General features: G+C 39.0%; 1 protein-coding gene across 4 annotated transcripts in view; it reads left to right on the plus strand.

Annotated features, from left to right (window-relative positions):
- The window catches only part of ITGA2 (integrin subunit alpha 2), a 105,816-nt gene that overhangs the window by 40,124 nt on the left and 49,973 nt on the right, over window positions 1-15,719 (plus strand). For all 4 annotated transcript variants that reach the window (XR_010587369.2, XM_005556877.5, XM_045393700.3 and 1 more), the window contains 2 exons: window positions 13,423-13,532; window positions 14,429-14,520. Coding sequence is in view for 3 of the 4 variants with exons in the window: in XM_005556877.5 (XP_005556934.1) it covers window positions 13,423-13,532; window positions 14,429-14,520 (202 nt within the window). In the remaining variant the exon portion in view is untranslated. The remainder of the gene's footprint in view (window positions 1-13,422; window positions 13,533-14,428; window positions 14,521-15,719) is intronic.

Consider the following 15,719-nt stretch of genomic DNA (forward strand, 5'->3'; position numbering starts at 1 on the left):
AGCTACTGAGGCCAAAAATCTTGGCTTGTCTTCTTTCTCCTCCCCTATATCTTATCCATGAGCCAGTCCTGTTAATCCTATCACCAAAATACCAATTATACCTGGCCATTCCTCACTGTCTCTCCTGCTGCCACCCTGATAGAAGCCAACACCAGCTCCCACAGGCACTGCTGCAACAGCTTCTCCACCTGCCTTCAGCTTCCCTTCTTGCCAGCTTTATTCTGCTCTCTTTGCTCTAGCCAGTGTGAACTGTTAAAAACATGGCTCGGCTAGGAACAGTGGCTCACATCTGTAATCCCAGCACTTTGGGAGGCCACGGCAGGCGGATCATTTGAGGCCAGAATTTCAAGACCAGCCTGATCAACATGGTGAAACCCCATCTCTGCTAAAAATACGAAAATCAGCCAGGTGTGGTGGCGGGCACCTATAATCCCAGCTACTCCAGAGGCGGAGGCAGGAGAATCGCTTGAACCTGGGAGGTGGAGGTTGCAGTGAGCCAAGATCATACAACTGCACTCTAGCCTGGCTCACAGAGTGAGACTCCATCTCAAAAAACAAAAACCACAGCTCATTCCCTAGATTAAAATTCCCTAAAGGATGCTCTGTGATTGGGTGTCAGCCTGGGGTGTCAGCTTGTCTTTCCTATTATCATCTTTTACACTTTCTCCTTTGCTTTCTATGTTCTAAGGACTAAGTCTTTTGTCTGTTCCTTGAACATGCGTAACTCATTGCTGTTTCAAAGCTTTTGCAAATTATTTTCTCCTGCCTGGAAGAGTCTTCCCTAAGATCATCACTCAAATAGTTTTCATCTTTCGGTCTCAGCTCAAATGTTTCCTCCTCATAGACGTTTCAGAGCAACCCTATCTATATAGCACTCAACTGCTGAGTCACCCTAGCTTTACAGGTGCATTTATTTTCTAACAATTAGTACTATCTTAAATGATATATACTTGTTTATATGCTCATTATCTGTCTCCTGCCACTGTCTCTGAGTTCAGGGACATTGTTTTGTTGACTGCTGCATTCTCAGCACCCAGACTGATATCTGGCACTGAGTAAAGGATCAATAATTATTTGTTAAATGACTAAATGGAAGTCCTAATTCTAAATGATTCATCCCAAGTGCTATACAAAGTGAGCTATAGTAGACTGACTTAGGACGTATGAAGTAAAAGGGAGCTTCAGATGAACTCCACTGTTCTAGTCCATAGACATGGCCTAACTGAGGACATCTGGCACTGAATTTGAAGTGATTCTTTTAAGTAACAGCTTTCCTGGGCAGAGTAAATCTAAGAGAAAGAGCCAACATCAGTAATAGACATTATTGAAGGTGATAAGCCTTTCAAGGATTGTAAGGGGCTCAACCACTGGCCATGCTGCAGGTTGGAAGTTGAACAAGACGAAAAGGGACACAGAGTTGAGAGGATCCCACCAGGCAGAGTCCTGGGAACACGAGAGGCAGCCATATCTCCTTTCTCTATCTAAGATTACCTCTAAGTATCCAAGACATTGTTAAAAGACAAGTATATTTGCAGTTTATAGTGAGATTTTAGTGCTGGTAAGACCAGGGACACTGGACATTTCTAAATGCTGCCTGGACCTTCTCATGACATCACTGAATGATGAATAAACACAGGACAATAGGTCTGGGAAGCAAGGCACCACTCTATTATTGGCTGGGCCAGTGCTTTGAACAACAGTATAGAGCTTTCTGGCAAGGTGTAGCACTGAGTTTAGGCTCAAGGCCTAATCACCAGATGATACAAGCATACCCCACTATGCAAGACGAAGAGACAGCACCTGTCTGACCTGAAGGGCTGAACCATATGGAATTGAGAAGCAGGAAGGACAGACAACAAAAGTTGGCCAGGCAAGTCTGTCTGGGTCCTTTTGTTGGTCTGGTCTTATGAAGCAAAGAAATAAGAGACGCAAAACCATGGACATGATTTTCTGAACTACATGAGGTACAGAAAGTGCAAAACATAGTTGCTGGCCTTAAGGAGTGTGGAATAGAGTCAGTGAGGAAGATTTTTATGCAGAATAGACAACTTTGAATAATACAGAAGACATCACTCAATGTAAACCCCTTGCAGTTAATGGTGTTGGTTTTCTTTTAGTGTCACTAGCTATAATCACTTAATATTAAGAGCTCATATTCTTTTCCCAAGGCTTGGATCATTAGAGAGACAAGGTTTTCTCATGACCCAGCCCTGCCAAGGTACCTTGCCACAGAGGGCAGGGCTGTGGCCAGGATCCAGGTGAGTGGATTATCCCATTACAGTGCTAGAATGGGCCACGTTAGGACAAGGAGTCTTCACGACTCTAAGCTCAAGGAAAATCATATGAAACTTGGAACCCAGAATTGCCTGTTTGTTTTGACAATGGGCCCTGTGCCCTTCTCTACTCTTAATTTATGACAGTTGCATAGGCATTATGGAAGTAGCAGATGTGGGAAGGACTGTTTAAACATTGACTTTCCTTCTGATACTAATCAAGTTAGCTTTGGACACAGAAAGTGGTATGACCATGAATTATTCCTTTGCAAATTGTGAGTCCTTTTTCCATGGATTTATCATATAATACATGCACATGTGCACGCATGCATGCACACACACACACACACACACACACACACACCCCTTTGTTTTCTTTATTCCCTTACTTCTTATTCTGAAGCTGTCATTTTGGTACCCTTTTCCTCTGCTTACTTTGACTTCCTTTATAATCTGTCTATCTAAGTCCTGACTTCACGCCTTTCCCTCAAACAACCCACCGAAGCCTCTAGTCTGAGTATTCTTAAATCATACTCTGTTATTTTTAAAGTATAGTTTTAGCTCTTTCATGTGTGCCATGTTTCTAAGAATTTATCGGCATATTTACATCAGGATCTACCAGATTTTAACAAAATAATCTTAACTCTTTTGCTAGTTTCATTTATGAGACTTTCATTGCACTATGAACTTCAACTCTAGAAACAGTGGTGACATGGCTTTGATAATTCTGGAGCCTTTTTAACAGTCTCAGGTGAGCGGGATAATTTGAAAGCAAGCTGACCTCCCAAGCAGAGTACCTGGGCAGCCATCTGGCTGTAAGTAAGGCTGTGGTCTGTTCTCTTTTCAGTGTAGGCGGAGGGCCATTCCGCTTCAGAGCCCTTACTTCACACACAGGATGTTCCAATGTGGATGATGCAATTCTTATCACAAACAATCTACAAAGGATTGAGATATGTTTAAAATCATTTCCTGGAGTTTGTGGTGATATGCACTCTTTTCGTTTGTCTAATCTGAAGGCCTGTTGCAAGAAAAATCTGAGCTCATTATGTGACTCAAAAACCAGGGAGAACTGCAATCACTTGTGTGAAGAGGACTGACTGGGAATTAGGGTATTTCCAGTTGTAGAAATGTCTCATTCTAGCAAGGACTAGTGTATTCTTTTTTCTTAAAGAGAGAGGAGAAATAGAACATGTGTCATAGCAAAAAAAAGAAAAAAAAATCCACCTACATATGAGCTTATAGTTTTAACTTTTTAATTGAGAAAAATTTTAATAAAGCTCTATGTGTGTTATAAATATAACATTGTCATCCATAGATGTGCCTATAAGAGAACTTTAAATTAAAAAAATAAAGAAAAAATGTTTAATTCTATAACAGACATCAAAGATTATGTCACTTGATACTTCGGTAATAACAACACCTGGTATTTATTGAGTACTCTTTCCTTGCCAAACATGTAATACCCATAATTACTCTAGGAGCTTTGCAAAATTATTGCCCCCTTTACAAATGAGAGGAGTGTGACTCAGAAAGGTTAAGTAATTAACCTAAGATTACAGAGCTGATGATTAATAACGATAGGGGAAGCTAATGCAAAATGAGATAAAACGTTCCAAATGTACATATTTTTGTAAGTATCCAAGAAGGAGAGTGACAGGATGTAACTGGCATTTATAAATAATATTTAAATTTTATTTTAACATACACTTTAGGAAGAGAAACTTTCAGAATATTGAATGGAAAATTCTGTTACAGAATTTATAGCGTCATTGGCTTTACCATCAAGTGTTTCCTGGGCAAAGATGATAGTCACCATCCATCTTTTCATCCTCTCATAGACAGGAATTTCTTGTATAAATATACTCAGGAGCCAGAGCACAAAGGTTTTCCCTCAGCTTCCCCACCACCCCCTGGGTGACTTTGGGAAAGTCATACAACTTCTCTGGAGCAGAAAGTATGCCCTCCCTATCAAACTGGAATGTTATGAGCACCTTGTGTGGGAATAAAAGTAAAGCACTTCAGGGCCCGGCTCGGTGGCTCATGTCTGTAATCCCAACACTTTGGGAGGCCAAGGTGGGTGGATCACTTTAGGTCAGGAGTTTGAGATCAGCCTGGCCAACATGGTGAAACCCTGTCTCTACCAAAACTATAAAAAATTAGCTGAGCGTGGTGGCAGGCACCTGCAATCCCAGCTCCTTGGGAGGCTAAAGCAGGAGAATCACTTGAACCTGGGAGGCCGAGCTGAGATCACATCACTGCAGTCTAGCCTGGGCGACAGAGGGAGACTCCGTCTCAAAAACAAAACTGGGTCCTCCCTACCTCTTCCTATCCCTTCAACCAATTATCATCTGGCATGGATTAGCTTCCATGCATATTGATTAGCTTCTGTCCATTTCTTCTTCTTCTTGGCCAAGAATGCTATTCCAATCCTCTTTCCAAAACAATCATGTCTTTGTCTTTTATGATATAGCCTTTTAAATATTAGCCAATTATCATCCTTTATATCTGTTTCAAAGATAAAAGTCTCTTGCCTTCGGTTGTCCTGGCAGTGCCATTTAACATGCCAGCTTCATTTATTCACAGAGTTTGCTTTTATCTTAGTTGATTTAATTAAATTTATTTATTTATTTATTTGAGACAGAGTCTCAGTCTGTCACCCAGGCTGGAATGCAGTGGCTCAATTTTGGCTCACTGCAACCTCTGCCTCCCGGGTTCAAGTGATTCTCATGTCTTGGCCTCCTGAATAGCTGGAATCACAGGCCACCATACTCGGCTAATTTTTTTTTTTTTTTTTTTTTTTTTTGAGATGGAGTCTCACACTGTCACCCAGGCTGGAATGCAGTAGGGCGATCTCGGCTCACTGCAAGCTCCTCCTCCTGGGTTCATGCCATTCTCCTCCCTCAGCCTCCTGAGACTGCAGGGACTACAGGTGCCCACCACCATGTCTGGCTAATTTTTTGTGATTTTAGTAGACACGGCATTTCACCGTGTTGGCCAGGCTGGTCTCAAACTCCTGGCCTCAAGTGATCCCATCTCAGCCTCCCAAAGTGCTGGGATTACAGGCATGAGCCACTGAGCCTGGCTCTACTTTTATTTTAAATTTATAACATATACATTCCTTTTCTTCTTCCATTCAATTTTATTTTTTACTCATAACTTAATCCAGTGTTTGATTCTGTAAAGACATTAGAAATCCAACTGTAATATATTCTTACACTTCTATTTTAACTTTAAATACTTATTGTTAAAATTTTTATAAATAGTTATTATGCTATTGCTGTACAATTAAGCCATCCTCAGCACTATTAATACAGGTATCCAAAGTGGCATGTCTCATATCAACAATGACAACCCCCCACCGAGAGGCAGAGGTTGCAGTGAGCCGAGATCATGTCACTGCACTCCAGCCGGGGTGACAGAGTGAGACTCCATCTCAAAAACAAACAAACAAACAAACAAAATTATGGTAGGAAGGACACTTTAAATATCCCCTGATTTACTTCTTCATTCCTTCACTCTGGATACAAGTTTGTGTGTGCACCTACAAACACATGAATACATACATACCTATTGTTTGTGACTCTCACGTGGGACAGATATGTTGCTCCAGAATGTCTGGGGTGCTTTAATGATCTGTAAAAATCCTCCATGCCTCACCAACAAGTCTTATAATTTTAAGCTTTCCTTTGTGATAATGTGTGAATATCTGTTTCCGGAATAAAGTTCATTTACAAAGGTGATTAGAACTTACACACACACCTTCCTAGTATCTGGTTGTCAAAGACATTTACATCCATCTATCTCCATCTAAAGAAGGATCTGGGGAATGCTAAGTGGCATAAGTGGAAACTATTTATTAACTTGCTATGCTCCATATGATGGGAAAGCAAACAGTGCTTCTCTAGAAGAGTTCTAAGGGAACTTAATATGGTAAAAAGAACCAGCGATTTTGAACAAAAGGGCAGGAGTGCAGATATATAGGCGTTGCTTTTGCTTAGACCCTTAAAGTCTATTTCTTTAAATGAAAACATAAATAGTTATACACTTGACTCACAGAGTGTTTATAAGGATCAAAGGAGATAATGCACATAAAAAATGCTTTATGAGCTATAAAGCAGTTTACAAATGTTGCTATTCTAGTTTTTGTCATCGATGAAACAACCATCTGCCAAAGCACCTAGTTGCCCATGGGCTTTGATTTGCAAAATGTGGTAGTCTTAAAATTATCCCCCTCTTTCCCTTCAATAGCCAAGAACAGGAATTTGTATTATCACAGGGCTTTACGGTTAATATTTTAGCTTTTGATTTTAACTTCTAGAAAACTACTTGTTGGATGACAAGAAGTAACATAATCAGTTTTTATTGATTGTATTTCTTCTAGTGCCGAAGCTAATTTCTGGAGTTTTTATGAGACAGAACAGTTAGCTTAAAATGTTTTAGCAATAGTGAAGTTGGTGGACTCTTTATCATGAAACTGAAAGACGTTGAAAGTCTAGCCATCCCGCTAATTGAGGAAACAATGTGGAAGCCTAGAAGTCTGAGGCAAAATAATGAGGCCTAAATATTAAAATTGCCTTTCAATATATGCCAAAGAATTTAACTATTAAATTTATAATAGCAGTGTTTCTAAATAAGACCTGAAAAATGAAATGACTGTCTTTACCTGTCTTCCTTCTTCCCAGAGACGGGCAGCCTTCATGGGTGAATTCTTTCCATCACAAACTCATTTTGCGTTTACCGGCAGAAAGCAGGTATCATTTAGAGCTCACCAAGCACCTTGTGTTGTCCATGGCCTGGAACTAAACAATATAAGAAACAACATTTATATACTATAGACTTTGAAAATTTGTACGTCCATGTAGATATCATGTAGCTACAATAAGTTTCTAATCCAAAGTAAAATATCTCCTTGGATGACTTACAGACCTCTCAAACTTAAAATATCTCACAGTGAACTCTTGAGCTCCCCTTATCGCAAAATCTTGCTCTACTGACAGCATCCCCTTTAATCTGATGGTAGTGACAAGTTTTTTTCAGTTTCTCAGCCAAACATCTTTAGGCTGTCTTTGACTGTTATTCATTCATTCATTCATTCATTGAAAGACCAACTCCTCAAGAAGTCCTGCGGCCCCTACCATCATACTGTATCTAAAACAAGACCACCTCTTACCACTTTCCCTTCTGCCAGCCCTGTATGAGCACTCCATCATCTGTTGCCTGAATGATTGCAGTTGCCTTCTAAGTACTTTACCTGACTCAGCTGTGCTTCAATACTATCATTCCCAACAGTGTGGCCTTCAAAATTCTCTAAAATATGTCAGATCACATCATGCTGTACTCAAAACCCTCCAATGGCATTCTCATTTCCCTCAGTTGGAAAGCTGAGGCCTTCTATTAATCATTACATACAAGTCACTACGTGATCTATCATTACCAGTAGGACTACCACCTCCTTCCGCTACCCCCTCACTCATTCTTTTCCAGCCACAGGGTTTTTGCATTTGCTGTTCCTGCAGCCTGGACTATTCTGCCACTATAGTCTTAAAGTTTGCTCTTTAACCTCCTTGAAGTTTTTACTTAAAATTACCTTCTGAGTGAGGCCGTCCCTGACCATTCCAATAAAGATTATACTGCTCTCCACCCCACATTCCTAACTCCAGCCTGCTTATTTTACTCCCAAAGCACTGATCACTACCACTATATGTTTTACTTACTTACTACATTTATTGTCTATTTTCTCCCACTAGAACGTAAGCTCCTCAGGCTAGAAACTGTTTTACTAATTTATTCACTAGTATATCCTCAGTACCTAGAATGAGGTCTGGTACATAATAGGCCTGGCCACCATGTATAGACTCACAGATTGTATACTGCACAAGGCCTGGACACACCATATGAGGAATGGTGCCCACTGGAGTTGTGTATCATTTCAGTCCCTAAGAGTGCAATAAACGTTTGTTATAAAATTGAATAAAACAAAATGTTTTGCCCTACTATCTTAAGTACCTCTGTCAGTAATCTCTGGTAAAAATCTCGAGTATTGAAGAAAACACTTGGAGAATTTACAGACTCACAGACCAAAGGAAGATATTTATAACAGCCCCTAGATTGTGGGTTTAAAACTGTCCTACCTACACCACCATAAATACTGCTTGCTAACTAAACAAAGTATTTTGAATTCCACTGGAGGTAGGCAAATTGGCTGTGTTTTGAAAGTCTACATAATCACTACTTTCCCACAAGATAATTGAACAGTAAGTGTTATTTAAAGTAGTCTTGGAATAATTCCCAGTTTCACTGAAGGAAAAGAAAAGTTTATATCTTGGGATTTTGTTTTGTTTTGAGAATCAGCACACACGCCTGTTCATGCAACTCTTTTGTCTGGTTGGGATTAAATTAAATCCATTACTTCAAAGAGGTTTTGCCATACTTCAGCAGGTATACTTACCAACATATCCTATTTCCCACCTTGGTAACAGTCTCTCGTGGTGTGTCTCTTCCTGCATGTAAGATTTCGTAGAGAAATATAACAGCCTCCCTCATCTTCCTGTCTGATTAAGTTAAGAATGTCACAATTTTCTTGGAATAGCCATTGGTGATGTCATTGCCTCTTCTTATGAGGGTGAGTTGTCAGGAACTAGGATTTCACTGAGGCCTTAGGGTATGAATGAGGAGGAGAGTCTGCTGGAAATGTTTCTAGTAAAGAAGGTAAGCAAAGGTTAGTGACTTCTCTGTAGTCACCAACATGACCTGTAGCCTACTTACTAATGTGGTTCACAATATTTAAGAAATGAGTCATATATGATGAAGAAACCCTTGTTCTTCAAGAGTTACCAAAATGGCCTGTTTTTCCACTATTTTCTATTGCCTTGTGTTAAGAGTTTAAGATAGCATAATACTGTCAGAGATGTATTTGCATGTATCTTTTGGGGAATTTCAAGTGCTTTCACATCTTTCTTGTTAAGTGGCACGCAACTGCACAGATGCTTACTTTTCTCTTCTTTCTGATTAACTTAGAAGAGCTGCAGTTTTCACAGAGGTGATCGTGATGTTATAACCCCCCCTGAGCTGCAAGGTTATCAAATCCTGAATTCTTAGATAAGGTAGTAGGAGGTGACAGGGAGAGTGTCCAGGGAGTGCTTAGTTGATAGAAAAAAAACAAATAGTCTGCTCAGGGAGAAAACAGCGAGTAGTTGCAGCTTTGCGACCGGAGGCTCTGATGAATGAAACAGTTAAATTTTAGATCGGACACACTCCTCTTTTGTTTCTCAGCAAGCCTCTCTTGGACTGTGGTGAGGATGATTGGAAATGTGCATAGTAGAATCACCTGAATTTGGCATTACCATTTGGCATTGTCTGAACATACCCTGTTCCTACCTGCCATTGAGTTTGCAGTTGGTGTTGTCTGAACACACCTTGTTCCAACCTGCCATTGAGAACAGTGTAGCCTAGGCCCCACAGTATGGATGTGCCCTCACAGGACAGCTGTGCTTGGTGTCCAGTCTACAGCCCCTTCATATATCACACAGCCACACACCCCTTCACATAAGTGTGGCCTGACTCCCTGTGTCTGGTTTCTAATCCATGCTAGTTCTAGAACCCACCTCATCTGCTAAGATCATTTTCCCAATCTGAGCCCTCTGCCAGGCCTTCCTGCAGCTAAGAGGAAGGACACTAGCCTAAACGTTAAGAACCTGGGCTTCCGCACTTGGTTTTCACTAGCCATGGGAACATGAGCAAGTCACTCATCCATCTGTGTCTCAGTGTCTCAGTGATTCCATCTGTAAAATGGAAATAGAGTAAAATGGAGATGAGATCATCCCCAGTGACTGGGCGCAGTGGCTCACACCTGTAATCCCAGTGCTTTGGGAGGCTGAGGAGGGCGGATCACTTGAAGTCAGGAGTTCCAGATTAGCCTGGCCAACATGATGAAATGCGATCTCTATTTAAAAAGTGCAAAAGATAGCTGGGCGTAGTGGTACATGTCTGTAATACCAGCTATGGAGGTTGAGGCAGGAGAATCACTTGAACCCAGGAAGTGGAGGTTGCAGTGGGCCAAGATCGCGCCACTGCACTCCAGCCTGAGTGACACAGGAAGACACCATCTCAAAAAAGAAAAAGATAATCTCAGGCTTCTTCTGCAGATGAAATTAGATAATCACATAGTACCAGATGTTGAAAAATTTACTATAATTAATAGGAATTAATTAATGAATGCCAAGGGGCAGAGCCACACTTCTTATGATAGTTTCTTGCTATAAGGTGCTATTTTGTTCTCTACATTTACTCTAGAGTAAGCTTTTCTTTGAGAGAAAAAATGCCAGTTTGATGCATAGAAGATATGCAGAGGCTGAGTCAGGAACAGATGATGCAATAACACAATAGTAACAGAATGTATGATGCTTTTCTCTCAACTTGGTTGATTTTTTTTTTAACTTTTACTTGAACCAAACAAGCAAAAATACATGCTCCCCAGAAGAACAGAAGTAAGGATTTTCTTTGAGAGGCTGAGGTGGGAGGATCACCTGAGGTTAGGAGTTCAAGACCAGCCTGGCAAACATGGCAAAACCCCCTACTAAAAATACAAAAATTAGCCAGGTTTGGTGATGTGGGCCTGTAGTCTTAGCTACTTGGGAGGCCGAGGCAGGAGAATCGCTTGAACCTGAGAGGCGGAGCTTGCAGTGAACCGAGATGCTGCCACTGCACTCCAGCCTAGGCAACAGAGCGAGACTCCATCTCAAAAAAAAAAAAAAAAAAAAAAAAAAAGGAAAGATTTTCTGCTTAACTTCTTAACTTTTCCTTAACCAGGAAACTCTTTTTAAAATAATGGCGTAGACTCATCCATTCATTTGCTTGTTCATTTGTTTTTGTTTTTGTTTTTTTTTTTAACTCATTTGTTCAATGAGTGGTTATTCATTGCTACAGGCACAGATTTCCTAGCCCTTATGTACCTTTCCTCTCTAGTAGGGGATTTAGTCAGTGGGAAGGCAGCTAGTGGGCAATATGACTTTTTATTTTTTAAATGGGATGCAGAAAGGTCAGAGGCTATGAAGGTACTTAGGGTTACCCAGAGTTAAAAGAGCCAGGGGACTTCCCAGAAGAAATGGTGTCAAACAGGAGATCTAACTAATGAGTAAACATTGCCAGGCAGAAAACAGCACATATGAAGACTTAGGAGCAACAGAGACTCTGATTTGAAGGAGGAGCTAAATCCGATATGACTGAAATGTGGTTTTAGGAAGACACATAGAAAAAGACAGGGTTAGAGAAGAAAGTTAGAGTCAGATTCTTTCCTTTTTACGCTTTATGTCCAGCATGCAAAATCAGAGTTAATGCTGTGTAGTACTACTACGAAATGAAGACCTGTGCAGATGGAGAAAATCAAGGCTCTGGAAGACAGTTTTCTCAGTACAGGCTCTATAAGGTTCCTAATTTCTTCTGCACTATCATGAATTTGAAAGACATCAGATATGCTCAAACACGTGTTCCAATTCTGCACTGGTTCCCTCCCTTCATTAAAGTGACTATTGGGACTTAATAATATTCAACATTCAAATTTCTATCTTTTTCAAAAGCCTTAACCCATCTGCCTGGTATTATTGTAAACCTAACTATGGTAATATTTTAAAAGGTAAATTATGCTAAATTATTAGCTCATAAGAAGAAAAAATCTTTCAACTCTAACGTTAAGGCTAATTGAATTAAAGTATCTTAGAATGCTCTATATTAGTTTGAGAATAATTTTATAAGATGTACAAGGAGAGAACTTATTACTGAACTATTAACTTTCAAAATAATCTGTATTTTCCTTTTTCCCTGATTGTTCATGCTATTCTGTCTGCTAACACTTCAGGTTAAAACCTTCATCCTTTGGTGTCCATTTTTGTAGCCTTGGACCATTTTAATGTTTCTTCTACTGGTAAACTAGATCATATATTCCAGGTCATTTGAATTTTTATTTTACTTGTCACATATATCTAGTTTTACTAGATTTAGAAGACAGCAGTCTGCTTTAATCCTTTTGTATCTACTGTACCTCAACATGGGGCATATGTTGTTTAATGATAATTATAAAATATATATACAGAAGGCTCAAGAATTTTAGTTTCTTTGATATTTTAATCCTTCCCAATATTGACATGAAAAAAAAAAATGGAAGCAAATATGCTTCCATGTTAATTGAATGCCGCTGAGTAACCTGCTGCAGTTTCTAAAGATCAAACTGATACCTGGGTTCTTTCTGTGCAATCTTCTGTGGTTCCAAGTGTCAGGTTAGTTCTTCTTCAGGAAAACCCATAGTCTCTAGGTGAAGTTCTGAAGGAAGTGAAACTAACCAAAGGAAGGATGTAAACACCAATCTCATCCTGTATTCTAGACATATGCACGTTGTTACACATAAAGATAGCTCGTAACATATTTGTTCTATATTTTTGCTAAGTATCCCCTTATAAAGACAGTTAGCATAAAGCCACTTAGATAAGGTATCTGCTCTCTAAATGAGTCAACATATGAAAATGCTCAGGGCATAGAAAGCACTGAGCAAAGGCTAGTTGTTGTTCTTGATTTTAATTTTGTTTCATTCTTTAGAGCTGTGCTGAACAATATGTAGCCATGAGTCACATGTGACTACTGAGCACTTGAGACGTTACTTTTCCATATTGAGATGTGCTCTAAGTATAAAGTCTACACTGAAGTTCAAAGACTTAGGAAAAAGGAATGTCAAATATCTCATTACTAATTTTGATATTGCATGCTAGTTTTAATTGCATGCTAGTTTGGATATATTGAGTTAAATAAAATATATTTTTAAAATTAATTTCACCTGTGGCTTTTTATGTTCTTAATGTGGCTGGCTACTAGAAAATTTGAAATTATATGCGTGGCTCATATTCTTGGCTTGCATTATATTTCTATTGGACGGCATTGCTTTAAAGAGACCTTCTAGGGTGTGTGGCAAAGCAGCAGTATTACAGACATTGATCAAAGCTCTTGATCAGCTAAGCAGAAAGGAAGCAGGTCAAATCGTAGCTGAACAAATATAAACTATTCACATTGAAATTTAAATGTGTTTTTCACTGTTTGTGATCAGTTTTATTTTTAAGAAACTACACTTAACACTTTGTGTCTAATAAAAAAAGTCTGTTTCTAGGTTACTTGTTGGTTCACCCTGGAGTGGCTTTCCTGAGAACCGAATGGGAGATGTGTATAAGTGTCCTGTTGACCTATCCACTGCCACATGTGAAAAACTAAATTTGCAAAGTAAGTTTAAATTTACTTGCGAAACAAGTGATTTGTCTTAGACTCAACTGAAAAATAACATCAAAACAATCATTGTTCTGTCTTAAAGAAATATAGGCAGCTTTTTTTTTGCCCTTATGTCTTTAGAAATATGGGGCACAATTGTATCCAAATTTCCAAAACAGTTTGGAAACTTGACTTAACGAGATGTGTGGAAAATGTGCTGTCTCCTGGACCATTTACCTCCAGACCATGGACTGATTTCCATCAACATTTACAATAATTTTGATGATTACTTGCAGAAGTCCGAAACCATCCATATTTCTTTCTCTCCTCTTTGCAAAATAAACCATTAAGCTTGGAAACATAACTCAAGAATGGATACAGTGGTTGATGCCCTAGGTCAGTGGAAGACAGGAGGTGGAGAGATTTATTTAGTATACTATATGGCTAGTCTAATTTCCTTTCAACATTCACCCGCTGTTGCTTTGAGCCAGATTCTATCATAGGGCATTCTTTGATAACACTTCAAGGATATTTTTACTGACCCAGAAAAAAAAAAGGCATTAGATAGAGCTACTATGACTTTCAAAAGAGGAAAAAATGGTGTCCTCAAATGTATTTTGTTTGGCCAGAATATTGTAAAAAAAATAATAATTAAACATCTATGAGTCATATCCTCTTTAGAGCCCACTCCTTACTGCCTTATGCTCTGCAGCCTCACACATTAATGTGAGTTACCAGATCACCGAAGGCATTGCATTTCCCCACACTTCATTATATAACTCAGGTTACCTATATTGATGACACTAAATTCAATGCTACATGAAAACATGGGTGTGCCTGGTTTTTTAAAAATATCTTTAAGTAAATGAGGAATATTTAATCACTTAAAAAAATTGTTTTCCCTTTGAAAGCTTCAACAAGCATTCCAAATGTTACTGAGATGAAAACCAACATGAGCCTCGGCTTGACCCTCACAAGGAACATGGGAACTGGAGGGTTTCTCGTGAGTGTTTACTTTACAAATCATTATTCCTCTCAAGAAAGTATGTAGATCTCCCTCACAATCCCTCCCAATCTGGAGGTTTAGATGCTTAGAACTTGCTTGTTGATAAATTATGCTATTTATTTGGCTATCCAATGTTGAATATTCAAAATAATGTTGATGTGTAGACTTTTTAGGATATTCAGCAAAACCACTGCTACTGTATGTCTTGAAGAAAAGGGAACAAAAAGAATCCTGATTCTTTGCCCTTGAAAAGTGTGTTGAGTATTTGTTGATAACAGCAGAATCCCAAATCTCATTTCTACTTCCTGTAGGATCAGTCAAGATAGGTACTGCTAATTTAAAAAGTAGGTTTCAAAGCTAAAAAGTATTTTTGGTTTTTAAACATTTCCTGTAATTGTTGAGTAATCTGGTGTTATTTGAGGCATGGAACAGTCTCTCATATCATATCAGTGTTCACGTTCATTTAGTTATGAAAAGAGTAAAAAGACATCACTAATCAGTGAAATAGAACGCCTTATTTAACAAGTGCTTTTGGAACAATTAATTGATTAATATTTACATATCCAAATACACTGTCAAGTGAATTGAAAGTTAATATAAAAAAATAGAGAAAAATGGAAATTTTCTGAAGGATGGAAAAATTTCTGAGTTTAAAGCTAATAAAAAAATATAGCAAATTGTTGAAAGGATTTGACTATATAAAAAAAGGGAAAAACATCACACACCAAAAAAAGAAGCTTAAAAACAAATAAAAACACAATCTTATTTGAAATTTCCATTGACTCACATAGGTATGCGTATGTATGTATAACCCTGTTAAAATTGTCTTAAAGAGGTCGGGTACGGTGGCTCATGGCTGTAATCCCAGCAATGTGGGAGGCTGAGGCAAGTGGATTACCTGTGGTCAGGATTTCAAGACCAGCCTGGCCAACATGATGAAACCCCATCTCTCCTAAAAATGCAAAAGTCAGCCAGGAATGGTGGCACACAGCTGTAATTCCAGCTACTCGGGAGGCTGAGGCAGGAGAATCACTGGAACCCAGGAGGCAAAGGTTGCAGCGAGCCAAGATCATGCCACTCAAAAAAAAGAAAAAAAAAAAATGTCTTAGAGAGCGTAATTCAACTTTATATCAGTTTTATCTAAACCATTGGCATGCTTCCTTAAAAATCCTATGTTTTATAACTGTATTATTCTA

This window comes from Macaca fascicularis, chromosome 6, assembly GCF_037993035.2.
Source record: "Macaca fascicularis isolate 582-1 chromosome 6, T2T-MFA8v1.1".
NCBI classification, from domain to species: domain Eukaryota; kingdom Metazoa; phylum Chordata; class Mammalia; order Primates; family Cercopithecidae; genus Macaca; species Macaca fascicularis.